The sequence below is a fragment of the Sorex fumeus genome, unplaced genomic scaffold (genome assembly GCF_029834395.1).
Source record: "Sorex fumeus unplaced genomic scaffold, SorFum_2.1 ptg000047l, whole genome shotgun sequence".
Classification (NCBI taxonomy): domain Eukaryota; kingdom Metazoa; phylum Chordata; class Mammalia; order Eulipotyphla; family Soricidae; genus Sorex; species Sorex fumeus.
The window spans coordinates 8,920,869-8,937,799 of NW_026606104.1; the positions used below are offsets into that span (position 1 = coordinate 8,920,869).

At 37.2% G+C, this 16,931-nt stretch overlaps 1 protein-coding gene across 1 annotated transcript in view; it reads right to left on the minus strand.

Annotated features, from left to right (window-relative positions):
• EPHX4 (epoxide hydrolase 4) overlaps positions 1-16,931 on the minus strand; it is a 45,324-nt gene that overhangs the window by 17,227 nt on the left and 11,166 nt on the right. The window contains exons 3-6 of the mRNA XM_056123153.1: positions 9,690-9,847; positions 7,149-7,277; positions 2,456-2,559; positions 823-971 (exon numbers count right to left, since the gene is read on the minus strand). Of these exons, the coding sequence (XP_055979128.1) occupies positions 823-971; positions 2,456-2,559; positions 7,149-7,277; positions 9,690-9,847 (540 nt within the window). The remainder of the gene's footprint in view (positions 1-822; positions 972-2,455; positions 2,560-7,148; positions 7,278-9,689; positions 9,848-16,931) is intronic.

Consider the following 16,931-nt stretch of genomic DNA (forward strand, 5'->3'; position numbering starts at 1 on the left):
TGTATCCACATGCCCCTCTATCCCTACTCCAGATACACACAAAGAGAAAAAACTTTTTTTTTCTAGAGTCTCAGAGATAACTCAAAAGGCTGAAGCGCGTGTGCAAGGCCATAATCTCTGCACCTCAGGACCCCTCGCCCACTCAAATCTCTTCCCACGACTGCTGGGTGCCTTGATCATTCCTAGTGTTGCTTGGCCTGAGAGCACTGCGTGAATACTTAGCTAAGTATCACCAATTAGCTAAATATCACCATGAGTAGTTCCTTGTCTCCCTGAGCATTGATTCGGAGCCTCCCTCATAGAAAATATATTCCTTCTATCTAGGGTCCAGGGACAAATATGAATCTCTATGCTTATCTTTCACTCTAAATTTTCTCCTTCTAAATTTCTTTGGTATTTTGTTTCTTTTGCGGGGAACACACCTGGTGGTGCATAGGGCTTACTCCTGGCACCCTGTCTTCAGGGATCACTCCTGTCACTGCTTAGGGGACCATATAGGGTAGTGGGGATCATACCACATATCACTCCTCCATCCCAGGAGTGATCTCTGAGCACAGAGCCAGGAGTAATTCATTAGCACATCCAGGTGGGCCCTCCAAACAATACAACACAAAAAAGATAAAACACACTCTAATTCTAAAAATAAACTGTTATTTTTATAATTAGACTGAAATATTTATTGTATTTTATTATTTTTTATGGTGTTGAAGATAAACCCAGTGCCTCATATATGTGAATTGTGTGCTCTCCTGCTGAGCTAAATCTCCCAACCCTAGACTAAAATGTCTTACTCAAACAAAAGAAAGACAAACTCATACTGACCTGAAGATATTTCGGTAATGGTTAATTGGGCCACTTAATGCTCCAGGCTGAGAAAAGACATAAATATAAGCTTCAAGATCTTCTGTGGTTAATCGACATCCTTTTCTTCCGATACCAGTGCTATGACTAGTAAACAGATGCTTCAAAGCCTAATTTAAGTGAAAGCAAATAATTTTAAATGTTTAGTTATCTAATAAATCCTTAGTTTCTGAAAGGTAATGTACAGTGACAACTCATAATTTCTGTTGTTATCAGGTTGGAGAACTTCATTGTTTATACATTGTTTTTGGCCTTATCCTTTCTAATCTCACAAGCACACTTCACCCTTATAAAATATATTAATATATTGCCTAACAGTCTAGCTGATAACAGTTTATCCATGTCCTGACAATGAAGTCACTACCCTCAAAGTTGTTCCAAGTTTTTTTGTTTTTTGTTTTTTTTTTTTTTGCTTTTTGGGTCACACCTGGCAATGCACAGGAGTTACTCCTGGTTCATGCACTCAGGAATTACTCCTGGCGGTGCTTGGAGGATGCTGGGAATCGAACCTAGGTCGGCTGCGTGCAAGGCAAACGTCCTACCTGTCGTGCTATTGCTCCAGCCCCTGTTCCAAGTTTTTTGACGATCACTCGGGTAACAAACATATTTACAACCTGGTCTAATATTATATATATGTATATATATGTATATATATGTATATATGTATATATATGTATATATATTCCTGAAACAAAAGTTTAAATAGACCCTATATTATTATTATATATAATAATATTTCAATTCAATTATGTTCTATTTGTTTTTTGTTTGGGGGCAACACCAAATCTGAATTTCTGTCAAAAAAAGCAAAACATGGGAGATATCTGAGCTTCGGGGTCCATACTATGTATGCACAGGGACACAATATCAATTCCCAAACACCACTGAGTGGGTCCTGGTGACCCTCAGCATTACCAGGTAAGTAGCTACTGCTGCTAAGACGATGAAGCCACACAACCCAGTTGCCAGAAAACTGCCAGGAGTGGCCACCAGTCTCTCTGGGCACTGCTGAAATCTAACATAAGGCTACCCCAGGAGGTCACTCTCTGAGGGCTGTCCAGGGGTCTTAGGGGCATTGTTAATCTTGTCAGGTTTGATAATGGCAACAGAATTTGGGATGGGGGTGCCTTATCTGTCAAAGTTATATATAGAAGTATTTCAGATAAAATAATGTTGTGATCCTCAAGTCTCCAAAATATCTAATATGAGAAATATTCAATAAGCTTACAATAATTATATACAACCTACAACTAGTGTCAGTGTCTATGGTAACATCAATACCTCTGTGCTTACTTTTTTTTGAAGGTTTTGTTTACCAACACAGCTTCCATTTGCTGCTGTCAAGCTCTCCCACTTGGCATTCAAATTCCCTCTTCTTTCTATGGAATGTTCTCTAAAAAAGAGGTGTGCCTGTAAGGGCACAGACTCTCACCAAAAAATCCAACAATAGTCAGGCATTGAAAAATATAGTGACTACAGAAATAACTAATGAGCCTTAGAAGGACTCCAGCAAGTGTCTATTTTTCTTACTGAAGGATATACTGTAATTTGAAGTGTTTTTCATTAATAACAATACACTATTAGTTCAACTTACCTTAAAATCATTTATTGAGAACATAAACTCTGGGAACCATGGTATTTGGAAGAAGTAATAATAGCTGGATTTGAAAAGCTGGGCAGGGTGTCGTAAAATATATTCTGAAATTAAAATGTCAGGTTAGACCTTATGCAAGGTTATAAATTACTTATTGTTGAAATAGTTTCTTTACAAGAATCCAGAAATAAAACTTCTATGTGTTTCTTTTTGAAACTGTTTCTATGGTATTATTATTTTATCATGGGCATTTTTGCCTATTCAGAAAATTTATAGCCTTTAGATAACAAGAAAGTTTTTCCATGTTAGGAAGACTTGACTCAGAGAGAAACAGGAAACCAAATTAACATTTCCTTTCCTTCAAGGTTATTATTACTGAATTAATTCTCTTCTTGGGGATATATTAGAGGTAATTTTTATTATTGTTTAAAGATTTTTTCTAAAGGCTGATCTTAATAACTTACTCCTTTGACCTCAATGGAAGGGGCTGAAGTGTTTTCTAGGAATTCATTTGTGTAGAGAGATAATTCACTCCTTCAATGAATTTATGAGTATCTCCTGTGTGAGAGGAGATTAGCAGTGATTTAGACAGAAAAACTTCCCACTAATAAGGAACATACATAATTAATAGGTAACAAATGCTTTACAAGATCATTTTTAGATAGTAATACTGCCAAAAAAATTTTTAAAAAGGTCCTCTGAGTGAGAGGCATAGTGATGTGCTGGGGAGGGCCTACTAGCCATTTTAGACATGGTTGGAGTAGTCTCTATGGATATGTGAGCTGAGTTCTCAATAGCAAAAAGGAGTCAGCCATCCAATGTTCTAAGAGCCTACAGGAATAGAAAGGGCCTGCGCATGACACTTAGAAATAGAATGAAGGGGCTGGAGCAATAGCACAGCGGTAGGGAGTTTGCCTTGCACGCAGCCAACCTAGGTTCGATTCCCAGCAACCCATATGGTCCCCCAAGCACCACCAGGAGTAATTCCTGAGTGCATGAACCAGGAGTAACTCCTGTGCATCGCTGGGTGTGACCCAAAAAGCAAAAAAAAAAAAAAAGAAGTAGAATGAAGACATGAGACTCAGCTTTGGTGAAGGAGGGAAATGACAGATGAGTCAGAAAGCAGAAGCTGGGTCACAGGGATCAGAATAATGAGAATTTAAATGCTCTGGGAAGATGCTAAAGGTTTATACTGGGGATAATGTTAAATATATTAAAAAGGAGACATGCTTATTGTGGATGTGCTGTATACATTTTTTAAATTTTCCTTGAAATTGAGGTCATTCTTTATTGTTGGTTTTGTAAATATATTCAGCATAGCTAAAGTTTTTAGAAATGTAATTTTTAGGTTTGTACAGCATTATTATGAGATACTTTTTGCAAAGTCATAATCAAACAAGATTCAATTCAGCCCTGCTTTTAGAGGCATTGAGCAAATTACTCAAATACCTCATATTGTCTTGACCAGAGTTGAATCAATTATTGATAAAACAGTTCAGAAACATATTATTGATAAAATAATTGCAACTAGCCTTGTGCTGACATGACTAATTACAGTTTGTTCCTAACCTGATCAATTGAACAAATATGTAACATGACTTCACTGTCTAATGCCATTGAGAATATGATGAATCTCAGTTTTCTACTTCAGTCATAAGCATCTATTCTTTACCTCAACAGATAAACCAATTCAATCTATAGTTAGAATTTAATTCTTATACATGTAATGTATAAGGGGCAATAATGTTGGGCTGGAGCGACAGCACAGCGGGTAAGGCATCTGCCTTGCATGCAGCCAACATGGCCAACCTGAGTTCGATTCCTCTGCCCCTCTCAGAGAGCCCAGCAAGCTATCGAGAGTATCTCGCCCGCACAGCAAAGCCTGGCAAGCTACCCATGATGTATTCGATATGCCAAACACAGTAACAACAAGTGTCATGATGGAGACGTTACTGGGCCAGCTCAAGCAAATCAATGAACAACGGAAGGACAGCGATACATATAATGTACTTAGTCAGTCATGGTCCCTTTCTTCCTCATCTATTCAGCGAAAGAAATAAGCTGTTCCGCTTTTTCTGTTTATTCTCTCTCTATAGGATTGCTGTGAATAATAGTAGTATCTGAAACTTAGAAAAACTGAAAAGGATAGGACTAAAAGGGTCAAGATACTAGTTTTTCACTGAATTAAATTAAAATGTGGGGGCTGGAGCAATAATACAAAGAGTAGTGAACTTGCCTTGCATGTAGGTAACCTGGATTGAATCCCCAGCATCTCATATGGTCCCCCGAGTCTTGCCATGGGTGACCATTGAGCACAGAGCCAGGAGTAAACCCTGAGCACCACTGGGTCTGGATTCAAAACAAAAATAAAACCAAAAAGAATTAAATTGTGCCTAGCCATTATTTACAAGTGGATCTTCTTATTTTTGTTATCTGTTTGTTTTGTTTTGGGACCATATCCAGTGGTGTTCAGGGTTTACTTCTGGCTCTGCACTCAGGGATCACTTCTGGCAGGCTTGGAGAACCAACTTGGGTGACAGGAATCAAATCCAGAGCAGTTATGAGCAAGTCAAGTACCTTACCCATTATACTATCTTTCCAGTCCTTCAAGCATTCCCTCTAAATCAGAGTACATTTAAGGTGGATGCTGAGGCTACTTAAAACCCTTTGAAGGTTTGACACAGAACTGGGTCAAAATAATTCTAAGGCATTGAATTAATTTTGCTGACATTTGTGCTGATGTTACAGGAGTAATGGTAGATAAATTACTGCTGCCTTAGTATAAATCAATATGATGTCACTGACAGTACTAATCATCATTGTATTCTTCACCACCACACATTTGTGGTGAAAAAGACTAATTAATTAATAGTCTCAATTAAGAATGGTGTTGATGGAACAGCAAAACTTAATTTGTTAAATTTCAAACTTCACAAACCAATAAACATTCTGTGTGAGGAAACAGAAAGTACTCATGAAGAGAGCAGTTCCAGGGCACAGCTTGTCTTGAGGAAGAGTGTTACTTTTCCACAATTGAGCTGATGAGTTGAATTAGCTGTATTTTTATGGAACATCACTTTCATTTGAAAGAACAGTATCATCAGAACGTCTTGGGATAATCTGCAGATATTCTCATGACAATGAACAAAGCAAGCCAGACACTTGATGGAAAACAATCAATAGCATTGTCAAAATTAAGCTTCCAAAGTACAATGAGAATTCTGGAATCTTATACGTGCTACTGTGAATTTGACAGCTTTGAAATACTTAAAGGCATTTTTATAATATTGGAGTGATGTTAATAAATGTGATTTTATATCATATAATAAAATATGTTCATTTATGAAGATCTGAATAAATCAATGAACCACTATATTCCCGTGTGATGAAGAAAATAATACATGAAGGAAAAAAATCTATTCAAAGTTCTAGAGAAACCAATAGATTTTAATGTAACAATACAAATATTAATTTGCGTTGTTACAAATATTAATATTTATGTTACTTAAATATTAATTTTTGAGAAACCACCAACACTTGAGTTTCATCTAGACATGAAAATTTCCACTAATCTGTAAAAGCTATTAAAATATTTCTCTCTTTGGCCAGGGCTGTAGGCTGTTTGGTAGAGCTCAGGAAGTTTCAATCCCCAGCACCAAAACTAAAGATAAAATACCTGCCCCTTCCTAATTATAACCTTGTGTATGGCCATATTTCTTCATATATGTCAATTCAAACAGCTTATCATAACATTGTATGCACAAATTCACCTCAAAACCCCCCAGTCTATTAAGCAAAAGTTAGTTTGGCAAAAATGTGAAACAGTGACATTCTTCTCAGTAAAATATTTTTATGAGATGTAGCTTTCTTTAAATTGTTATTTATATTAACATATATGGACCTTATAATTTTAAAAGAAAATTTAAATACATACATTATAAATTTAACTATAAAAATCTGTATATTTATACCTATAACCCATATAAGTAAAATCCCAAGGAGGTATTTAAAATTTTTTAAGAGCACAATTGTCTTGGGCTGGAGCAAAAGCACAGCGGTAGGGCATATGCCTTGCACATGGCTGGTCCGGCTGACCCGGGTTCGTTCCTCTGCCCCTCTCGGGGAGCCCGACAAGCTACCCAGAGTATCTTGCCCGCACGGCAAAGCCTGACAAGCTGCCTGTGACGTATTCAGTATGCCAAACACAAGTAACAAGTCTCACAATGGAGACGCTACTGGGCCCGCTCGAGCAAATCCATGAACAATGGGAGGACAGTGCTACAGTGCAGTGCTACAATTGTCTTGAGACCAAGATTTTTGAAAATTGCTTCTTCAGACAGTGCTGCCATTCCTGACAGCCAAAGCAGTCAGGCAGGAGGAAAATTTATCTCTAGGCTGTCAAGATTCATTACTCTCAAAGTATGGTCACAGTAGTTTTTCTTTCACCCTTCCCAAATTAGCAGTACAATGTTTTCTAAAAAGAATATAAAGTTACATAAGCAAATGCAAAACTAAATATTTTTAGACTTCAGGAAGATTGAAAGTCAAGGTTATCTGACATTGTCATGAAAAATTTTAGTCCTCTGATTTTTAAAAATACAATGTTAACCAATTTTGCTTTTGATCCAAAATGTCACATACAATAGTGATTTGTCACATTAACAAAGATATTTTAATGAAATCTTAAACTCACCTGTAAATACATTTGGATGAGGGAAGTTAATAACAATAAGCTTCATTACCATTTCTGGGTAACAGATGGCAATCAGCCAAGCAATCATGCCTCCCCAGTCATGGCCAATTAGAACACATTTGCTATACCCTGTGTCAAGAAAATATATATGCTGATATAATTAAAAGGAAACAGGTGCATTATTACTTACATTAAACAGGCTCAATCAACTTCTGGAGCAAATCTTTCTACTATCTTACCAAATTAAGCACTTTGTATAGATAATGAGTTCGGTGATTCCAAAATCTGTATGCCTTAATTACCTAGGCAGAATTTTAGAAATTTTTCATGCAAAAGCTCCACTTTAGATCTACAGATTCTCTACCAGGAATGTGTATTTATACACATATATATGTATATATTTGAAAAATGTGAGATAGCCAGCTCAGACTTGCTTACAGTGACAAGAGCCTAGAAACCACAGTGAAAAATACATATAATTAGGTCAAAAGCAAGACTGAATTACTTTTGAGTAATGAGAAATTTCTGCTTAAAGTAAAATTATAAGTGCCCCATCTAAATTCAACTCTAAATCTTTATTTCTACAAAGCCTTTCTTTTTCCCCCTAACTTCAGAATTCCAGTATTACAAGTCTACTAATTTGGAACTGCAAATTCAAGTTGAATTACTAGGAAATCTATATATAGCATAAATTTCCATTTCATGGGAACAAGCTTCATTTTATGTTATCATTATGGTAACTTGAATTAGATTAAAATACTTCTAGAGGGGCCAGAGCAATAGTACAGCGGATAGGGCACTTGTCTTGCATGCAGCTGAACCAAGTTCCATCCCAGCATCCCATATGGTTCCCTGAGCTGCAAGGAATGATCCCAAGGTGCAGAGCCAGCAGTAAGCCCTGAGCACCACTGGGTGTGGCCAAAAAAACAACAAATAAATAAACAAAAATATTAATAGATATTCTACAAAATTTCTTTTGTTTAGATGGTTTAGGATTAATTTATAATATATTCATAGAGTGCTTAAAATCACTTATTTTTTAAGCTTATCTCATCATCACCCCTGCTATTATACTACCACACAAAGAAAAAGAGTGAAGAGAGAATGAAAAAATGATCTTATTTGTATTGTTAATTTGCCTAGAAAATTGAGTGGTGAAGATTTTAGGGTAGGTCTTATTGAATTACCAAAAAAAGAATAAAGTGTGGCTGGGGCTAGAGAGAGAGTACAGTGGGTTACCTGGCCAACCCCGGTTTGATCTCAGGCAACATATATGATCCTCTGAACCCCACCAGGAGTGATCCCTGAGCACAGAGCCAAGAACAAGCTCTGAGCACAGCCAGGTATGCCTCCTCTCACCCACAAGAATAACACATTTCCCCAAAATAAATGAAACATGGCTTTTGGAAATCAGTGTCTCTGGATCTTTTTTTTTATTGTAATCAAACTAAAAGACAACATTGCATTGACAGCCCAGATCTAATCCATTTATTCTCCTCTAAGAATATTGGTTTGAGCTACAATAATCTCACTAAATACCATAGTGATGATAGCAACTGGATTTTAGACAAAAGTAATATGGCAGATTATTAGTTAATAAAATATTTACTTCTACTCTCTTACTGCCCATTTCATGTAAATTGCTTTTATCTCATGGCTGGTGACACATGTCTCATGGTTGTGAGTTCAGTCATTTGACTTGGTACCAGAAATTTGAAGTATGTTTGTACAGGTGGACTCTACTCTGTCATTTATACCATGACCAGGAAAAAAACATCCCCCAAGAAGCTACTTATGTTGTGCCCAACCACAAAGAGAGGCCAGTACAGTTGGATCTGTAGTTTGAGGCAGAGATGGAGATAGTGAACCTGCAGATGCAAGAGCAAGGGAATATATACACCCATGGCTGTATGCCAGAGTTTGGAAAGGTTTCTTATCCTCTTTCATTGCTACCCTAGCTGATCAATCCATGAAATGTAATTGTTCCTGCATCTCATAACATTAAAATATTTAAATTCAGGATCTGAAAAAAATTAATCTTCTGAACACAAGAAATAAAATTTCCAATAATTAATACCAATGGAAATAATTTGTAACATCAGTATTTTTTTAAAAAAAAACCCTGAAAGTTAGTCTTGGCTGGCAGAATCATTATTCTGAATATATTATTTTAAATTCCCTGCATAAATATTTTAGGTTGTATACCTGAAACCATGGTAACAGCATGCAGAGAGCAGTTCAGGTATACAAACATGTCCTCCCAAGAAATAAGGTTATCTGGGACTGGAGTACAGTGGGTGAGGTGCTTGCTTGCCTTGCACATGGCCGACCTGAATTTGATCACTCCATGTTGGTACCCCCAGGCCCATCAGTAGTGACCCATAAGCACAGAGTCAGGAGTAAGCCCTGAGCACTGCTGGGTGTGACCCTACTACCCCCCATCCAAAATATTAATAAATAATATATCATCAATTCAAAATCTGTTGAATGTTCCCCAGAAATAAAAACTTTTAAAAAATAAAGGAAGAAAAACTGACCTACCTAAAGAGTCTAAAATATCCTTTATGTCTGTTATTAAACAGTCCAATTTATAATTCTCTCGATTTGTAGGAGCATCTGTTTCTCCATAGCCTCTTAAATCCAGTGCTACAACTCGATATTCACTTTTAAATTCCCTTAGTTGGTGACGCCAAGAGTACCTGCAAGAAATAGGAAAAGTAAAAATAAAACACAGTAATATAAAGAATAACATCTCGCCCGCACGGCAAAGCCTGGCAAGCTACCCTGATGTATTCGTTATGCCAAACACAGTGACAACAAAGTCTCAAAATGGAGACGTTACTGGGCCTGCTTGAGAAAATCGATGAACAAAGGGAGGACAGTGACAGTGACAGAAAAAAAAGTTAGATAGCTAAGTATGAGCAGGAATGACTAGTACTATTTAAGAGAGGAGCATTAATGTTTTTTAATTAAAATCATTTATTCCTTTTTAGCAGCTCTAGTGAAATGTAACAAAGGGACTGTGTTTACAGAAATTATAAAATGTCAATATTAACAAATGTACTTAATAAATGAAAGTTTTCCCTTCTCCCCACCTGACAAGGCCCCGAGTTGCCACCCACGACCGCCTCCTCTGGCTCCTGAATGGCCATGATCCCAGAGGCACACAAATCAATCTCGGATACCACTAGCTTTTGGCAGAAATGCATCTGGACTGTCATTAAACTATGGCTCCATGCCACCCAGGGATGCGAAGGGTGTTTGTCCCTCCACCTTCTCCCCCTAGCAGAGGCAGCATGGTGGCCACCATCTTTCAGAGCCTAATGGACAGCCATTATGGACAGTATGAGACTGCAGTGACGAGGCATGCAGGGCCTCATGGGATAGGGGGTGGAACTGGCCCTGCTCCCCACCCTGACAAGGCCCCGAGTTGCTGCCCACAAATGCCTCCTCTGGCTCCTGCACGGCCATGATCCCAGAGGTACACAAATCAACCTCAGAACACAGTGGCTTTTGGCAGTACTCCCTCCAGACTTACTACTAAAATATCAGAAATTCAAGACATCCTATGCTCTTTATAATCAGCAATAGAAAACAAGTTATCTAATGATGTCTTTTTGGCAGGTCTGATTATTGGGGAAAATTCCAAATAATAATGGTGGGTCTTTTGTCATAATATTGAATGTGATCAATGTAGAGAGAGAAAGAGTAAAGTGGAAATCTGCCACACAGGCAGGAGAAGGGGTGGGAGGGGAGTATACTGGGGTTCTTGGTGGTGGAAAATGTACACTGGTGAAGGGATGGGTGTTTAAGCATAGTATGACCACCCGAGACTTAAACTGGAAAGCTTTGTGGCTGTTCTCACAGTGATTCAATAAATAAAAAATAAAAAAAAATTTTTTTTGAGTTTTTCTATTGTTGGGGGTTGGGGGTGCCATGGGGAAGATTGAATCCAGAGCCCAACACATGCAAGGCACATTGTCTACTATTGCACCACATTCCTGGCCCAAGTTCTTCTTAAATAAAGCTTACAACTAGCAGGGAATCTGTACCTACAAAGGCTTCTGTACTGCAGACTTATTTGATTCTCTGAAAAAAAGATGTAAGATTAAAGTTTACTTTCCTAAACTTTATTTTTCTTAACCTTACTCAACTGTCATGTAGGATTAAATGGTTTTAGTAACAATAACTGACTTCAGAATAGAAAAGTCTGAAGATTTCCTCCCTTCGTTAAAAATAATTAAAAATTAGAGGCCACCAGTGCTGCAACCAACAGTTAAAAAACGGACACGAAGAACCAGGGACTGACCCAAGGACTCAAATATGCAAAAGGATTGATGCATGAGCCACACCCTCCAATCAAGTCTGAAGATTGGAAAAAAGATTATCACAGAAAACAATATAATAAAATAACCACTGGAGATAAAACGTCTCTATTAAAACAAAATTCTTCAGTGGGTGAGGCCAGATAGCACAGCAGGTAGGGCCTTGTGCACAGTTAACCAGGATTCAATCCCTGGCATCCAATTTGGTCCACTGAAGCTGCCAGGAGTGATCCCTGAGTACAGAGCCAGGAATAAGCCCTGAGCATCTCTGGGTGTGGCAATCCTATCCCCCGCCCCCCACCAAAAAAAATATTCTTCTGCTGGTAAGATTCTGAACCATAAGCATAAGCCAAAAGGGAAAAAAATTATTTTTTTGACTTTTTGGGTTACACCTAGTGATGCTCAGGGGTTACTTCTGGTTCTGCTCTCAGAAATTACTCCTGGCAGTGTTCAGAGGATCATATGGGATTCCAAAGATTGAACCAGGGTCAGCCACGTGCAAGGCAAACGCCTCACCTACCGTAATATTGCTCCAGCTCCAAAAAAAAAAAAGTTTTTTAAACAACCCAATGACATCTATATTGATCATCAGAATGGTCGTCAGGTTACAGACAAGTTTTGGAAGCCTCTGCCAGGTCAGGTATTTACCCTGATGACCCTGATGAGAGAACTGCAGGCTTAAATGAATATAGAGATCCATGACATTTTATGTCCAAAGCTGAGAGAGAGAGAGACAGACAGACAGACAGACAGACAGACAGATGGAGAGACAAAGATATATAGAGAGACAGAGACAGAGAGAGAAGAAGGAGAATGTGGAGGGGGGAGAGAAAAAAAGAAAGGGGGAGGGACAGAGAATGTCATTTTTAGGAAACTCAAAATATGCATTAAAAACACATCTGTACACACATCTGTTCATGGAAACACAGTGTAAAATTATCTTATAGAAGCCAAATAGGAGATAGCTTTCTGGGAAAAACAATGAAGTTTGATAGGCTAGTGAACACAGTGTTCCGAGATTATAAAGCACTCTTGAGGGAAGCAATGTGAAGAGAATTCAAGATCAATGAAAAAAAAAATCAACCACTTACACAACAGATTGTTAGAAAGAAGGGAGTTGGACACATATTCGAAATTATGAAAGAATAGAGAGTATTTAATTTCTCACCAGGATATTGGTGAAAATATGCAAAATTTCTGCCAATTATAGTCCAGAGGTTTTCCTAATGTTTTTAAAAATACCCATCAAGACCAGATACTAGGTCACAACTCAAGCATACATAAAATTTCAAATATAGAAATCATATCAAGCATATTCTCAGACCACAATACCGTGAAGATAGAAACTAGTCATAAATAGAAAGTGGGAGACAGAACTTGGAAGCAGAACTAAATAACAACTAGATCAAGCAGGAAATTGAAGAAGAAATAAAAAGATTCCTTGAAAGAAATGAAAGTGAAGAAACAAATCAGAATCTATGGGATACAGCAAAAGCAATACTAAAGGGGAAATTTATAGCAACACAGGCCTTCATTAGGAAAAAAGAAAAAGCTCAAATAAACAACCTATATGCACATCTTAAACACCTAGAGAAGAAACAACAAATGAATCACAAAATTAGTAAAAGGAAATAGAGTAGAAATCAATAACATAGAAATCAAGCAAACAATAAACCAGGAGCTGACTCTTTGAAAGAATATATAAGACAGAAAAACCCGTGGATAGACTATGAGGGAAAGCAAGAGGAAATGCCCAAATAAATCCGATCAGAAATGAAAAAGAATGACAACCTATCTCTCAGAAATTCAAGATATCCTGAGAAGTTACTATGAACAACTTCACATTGTTTAGCTGGAAAAGCTAGAAAAATACACGTATTCTTAGAAACTGAGAACCTTCCAAAACTGAGTGAGGAAAAAATTTTTAAAAAAGCTGAACAGGCAAGCCAGGAAATTTAAACAGTTATGAAGAATCTCCCCCAAGAATAAAAGTCCTTATCCAGACAGGTTCATTGGTGAGTAATAGCAAGTCTTAAAACAAACAAACAAACAAAAAACCCTTACTACCTTTACTTTTCAAACTGTTCCAAAATATCAAAGAAACAGAAATCTTTCCAAACAGCTTTACAAAGGCAACATTTCACTAATACCCAAACCTCTCCAGCATAGAAAGAAAGCAAACAGAGATACTACTTAAAAACAAAAATTCAAGGGCTGGAGCGATAGCACAGCTGGTAGGGCGCTTGCCTTGCACACGGCCGACCCAGGTTTGATTTCCAGCATCCCAAATGGTTTCCCAAGCACCACCAAGAGTAATTCCTGGGTGCAGAGCCAGGAGTAACCCCTGAACATCGTTGGGTGTGACCCAAAAAGAAAAAAAAAGAAAAAGAAAAATTCAGACAAATTTCCCTGATGAACTTTGATGCAAAAATTCTCAGCAAAATCTTAGTGTACCTAATACAACAACATATCAAAAAGATTGTATCACGATAATCAAGTGAAATTCATTCCAGGGACACAAAGATGTTTCAACATACACGAATCAGCATACACCGTATCAATTAAAGGAAAGATCAAATTTATATGAAAATTGTATGATTAAAAATCAGCACAGAAAAAGTTTTTGAAAAATATATAACATCCACTCATAATAAAAACCCTCAACAAAACAGGGATAGAATGAACCTTCCTCAAAGTAGTAACGACCACCTATAACAAACCCACAGCCAGTATTATTCTCAGTGGTAAATATCTAAAAGTATTCCTACTGAGACCAGGAACAAAAAAAATGTCCACTGTCTCCACTTTTACACAATACAGTGTTATAAGTCCTAGCAACAGAAATCAGGCAAGAAAAAGAAATAAAAAAGATCCATATTAGAAAAGAAGAAATCAAACTACTACTATTTTCAGATGAAATAATAATATACACAGAAGGTCATTAAGAGTCCACTAAACAGCTCTTAGAAACAATAAACCAAAAAAGGAAAGCAGCAGGTTATAAAGTCAATACACAAAGTCTTTTGCATTGCCACATGCAAATAATAAATCAGTAGAAGAAGTGATAAAAAAAAAAGACTACTCAATTCAAGACAATGTCCAAAAACATTAAATACCTAGGAATCAACTTAAGAAAAGATGCAAAAGACCTATACCATGAAAACTTTAAGTTACTAAATGAAAGAAACAGAAAAGGATCTAAGGATACTGAAAAACATTCCAAATTCACTGATTGGAAAAATAAATATTGTCAAACTTATAATCCAACCTAAAGTATTATATAGATTCAATGAAATTCTCATTATAATTACAATGACATTCTTCAATTACTTAAAACAGTCACTAATAAAGTTTGTCTGGAATCATAAAGCACCCATAATAGCCAAAGCCACATATAAATAAATTGAGAAATACATTTTACCTGACTTAAAAACTATACTATAAAGCTATAGTAATCAAAATATCACAGTACCGGATAAGGATAGCCTCTCTGACAAATGAGTTAAAAATTATAACACAAAGACAGAACACCAGACATAAGGTCAACTAATTTTTGACTGGAGCTGGCTACAGGAAATGGAGTAAAAGTAACTTTTCAACAAATGGTGCTGGGAAAATCAGATAGTCACATATTTGAAAAAAAAAAGAATTTGAGTCAACATCTCACACTTTACACGGGTCAATTCAAAGTGTCTCAGAGACCTTGAGATTAACACAAATCAATAAAATAGACTGCAAAAAGAGTTTTGCACAGCAAAAGAAATATGGGCTGAAACTAAAACAAATCCAGAGAAATGGAAAATATTTGCACTCATGCTCTCAACACACCAGATAGAGTTTATACCCAGCATACATAACGCTCATAAAGATCAACAACAAAATTCCAAAACCCTCTCAAAAAGTGGTGAATGAAAATAAACTGATACTTCCTTGGAGACAGAAAAATGTTCAATAGGTATATGAAAAAAGTGTTCATCATCGCTTATTATCAGGGAAATTCAAATCAGATGACAAAGAGATATAACCTCACACCTGTGAGAATAGTATATATCAGAAAGAGAGTGGAAACAACCTATATTGATAGAGATGTGGTAAAAAAGGAACTCTCACCTATTGCTAATAGGAATGTTCTTTGATTCAACCTCTATGTAAAAAAATATGGAGGTTCCTCAACAAACAAGAATAAAGCTTCCACACAATTAGCAATTCCACTTCTTCTATACCCCCAAGACACAAAACCTTTACTTGGAAAGGACATATGCACACTATTGATTATTTCAGCACTTAGTACAATAGCTAGGATAGGGCATCAACCCAGGTGACCAATGACAGATGAGTGGATCATAAAGTTGTGGTATATTTACACAACTGGCTACTACGCAGCTGCAGGGAAGGATGAAGTAATGCAATTCACTGCAACTTGGATGGAGCTGGAGGATACCGTGTTAAGTGAAGTAAATCAGAAGAAAGACAAAATAACAAAATAACACCTATACAGAATAGCATGACAAGGAAAAGAAAGTGCCAACATTGGGCAAATCTTTTACCCTGGATTATAGAAATGAAAAGGCCAGGGAAGAAGATAAAATGGATGGGGAAAGTAACATGAGGTGGACAGAAGATAAAAGGGGCGGGGGGGTAGGCCATCAAATACATCAAGTGGGATAGAGATGTGATATATATATATATATATATATATCTAGGCCATAGAGCCATCAATACTAAATCATGTTTTCAAATTACAATAATTAATCTTAAAAATGTGTCTGTTAACCAAATCCCAAAGACAGACTGGCCTCTGGGCTGAAAACTCTGAGGCCTTCTTAGAATCAGGGAAGGCAGATTCCCCTCTCTTCCAGAGAGGCCCAGCAGCTGCCACACCTGACCTCCTCAGATCTATAAATGGTCCAGCTCCATATTTCTATATTTCACAATACATAACAACCCAGTAGGAGTAAGTCTGTAAGTCTGTAACTGTATCTCAAGGTGTTTCATTAAAATTTTTTTTAAAAATAAAAAGTAAAAATAAAGCACCTGTTAAAGAGTCATGCTGGGTGACAAAAGAGAAACTGAATACACTGGTAGAAATAAGATGACAGATTATAGTGGTGATGGCATTGGTGTTTGAACATTGCATGCCTGAAAATCTGGTATGGAAACAACTGTAGTTTTTTGTTTTTTGGGTTTTTTTTTTCTTTTTGGGTCATACCCGGCAATGTACAGGGGTAACTCCTGGCTTTGCACTCAGGAGTTACTCCTGGCGGTGCTCAGAGGACCATATAGGATGCTGGGAATCGAATCTATTATGGGGACTAGAGTGATAGTCCAGTGGGAGGGTGTTTGCCTTGCAGGTGACTGGGGTTTGATCCCTGGCATCCCAGATGGTCCCAAGCACTACCAGGAGTGATCCCTGAGTGCAAGTCCAGGAGTAACCCTTGAGCATTGCCAGCTGTGGTCT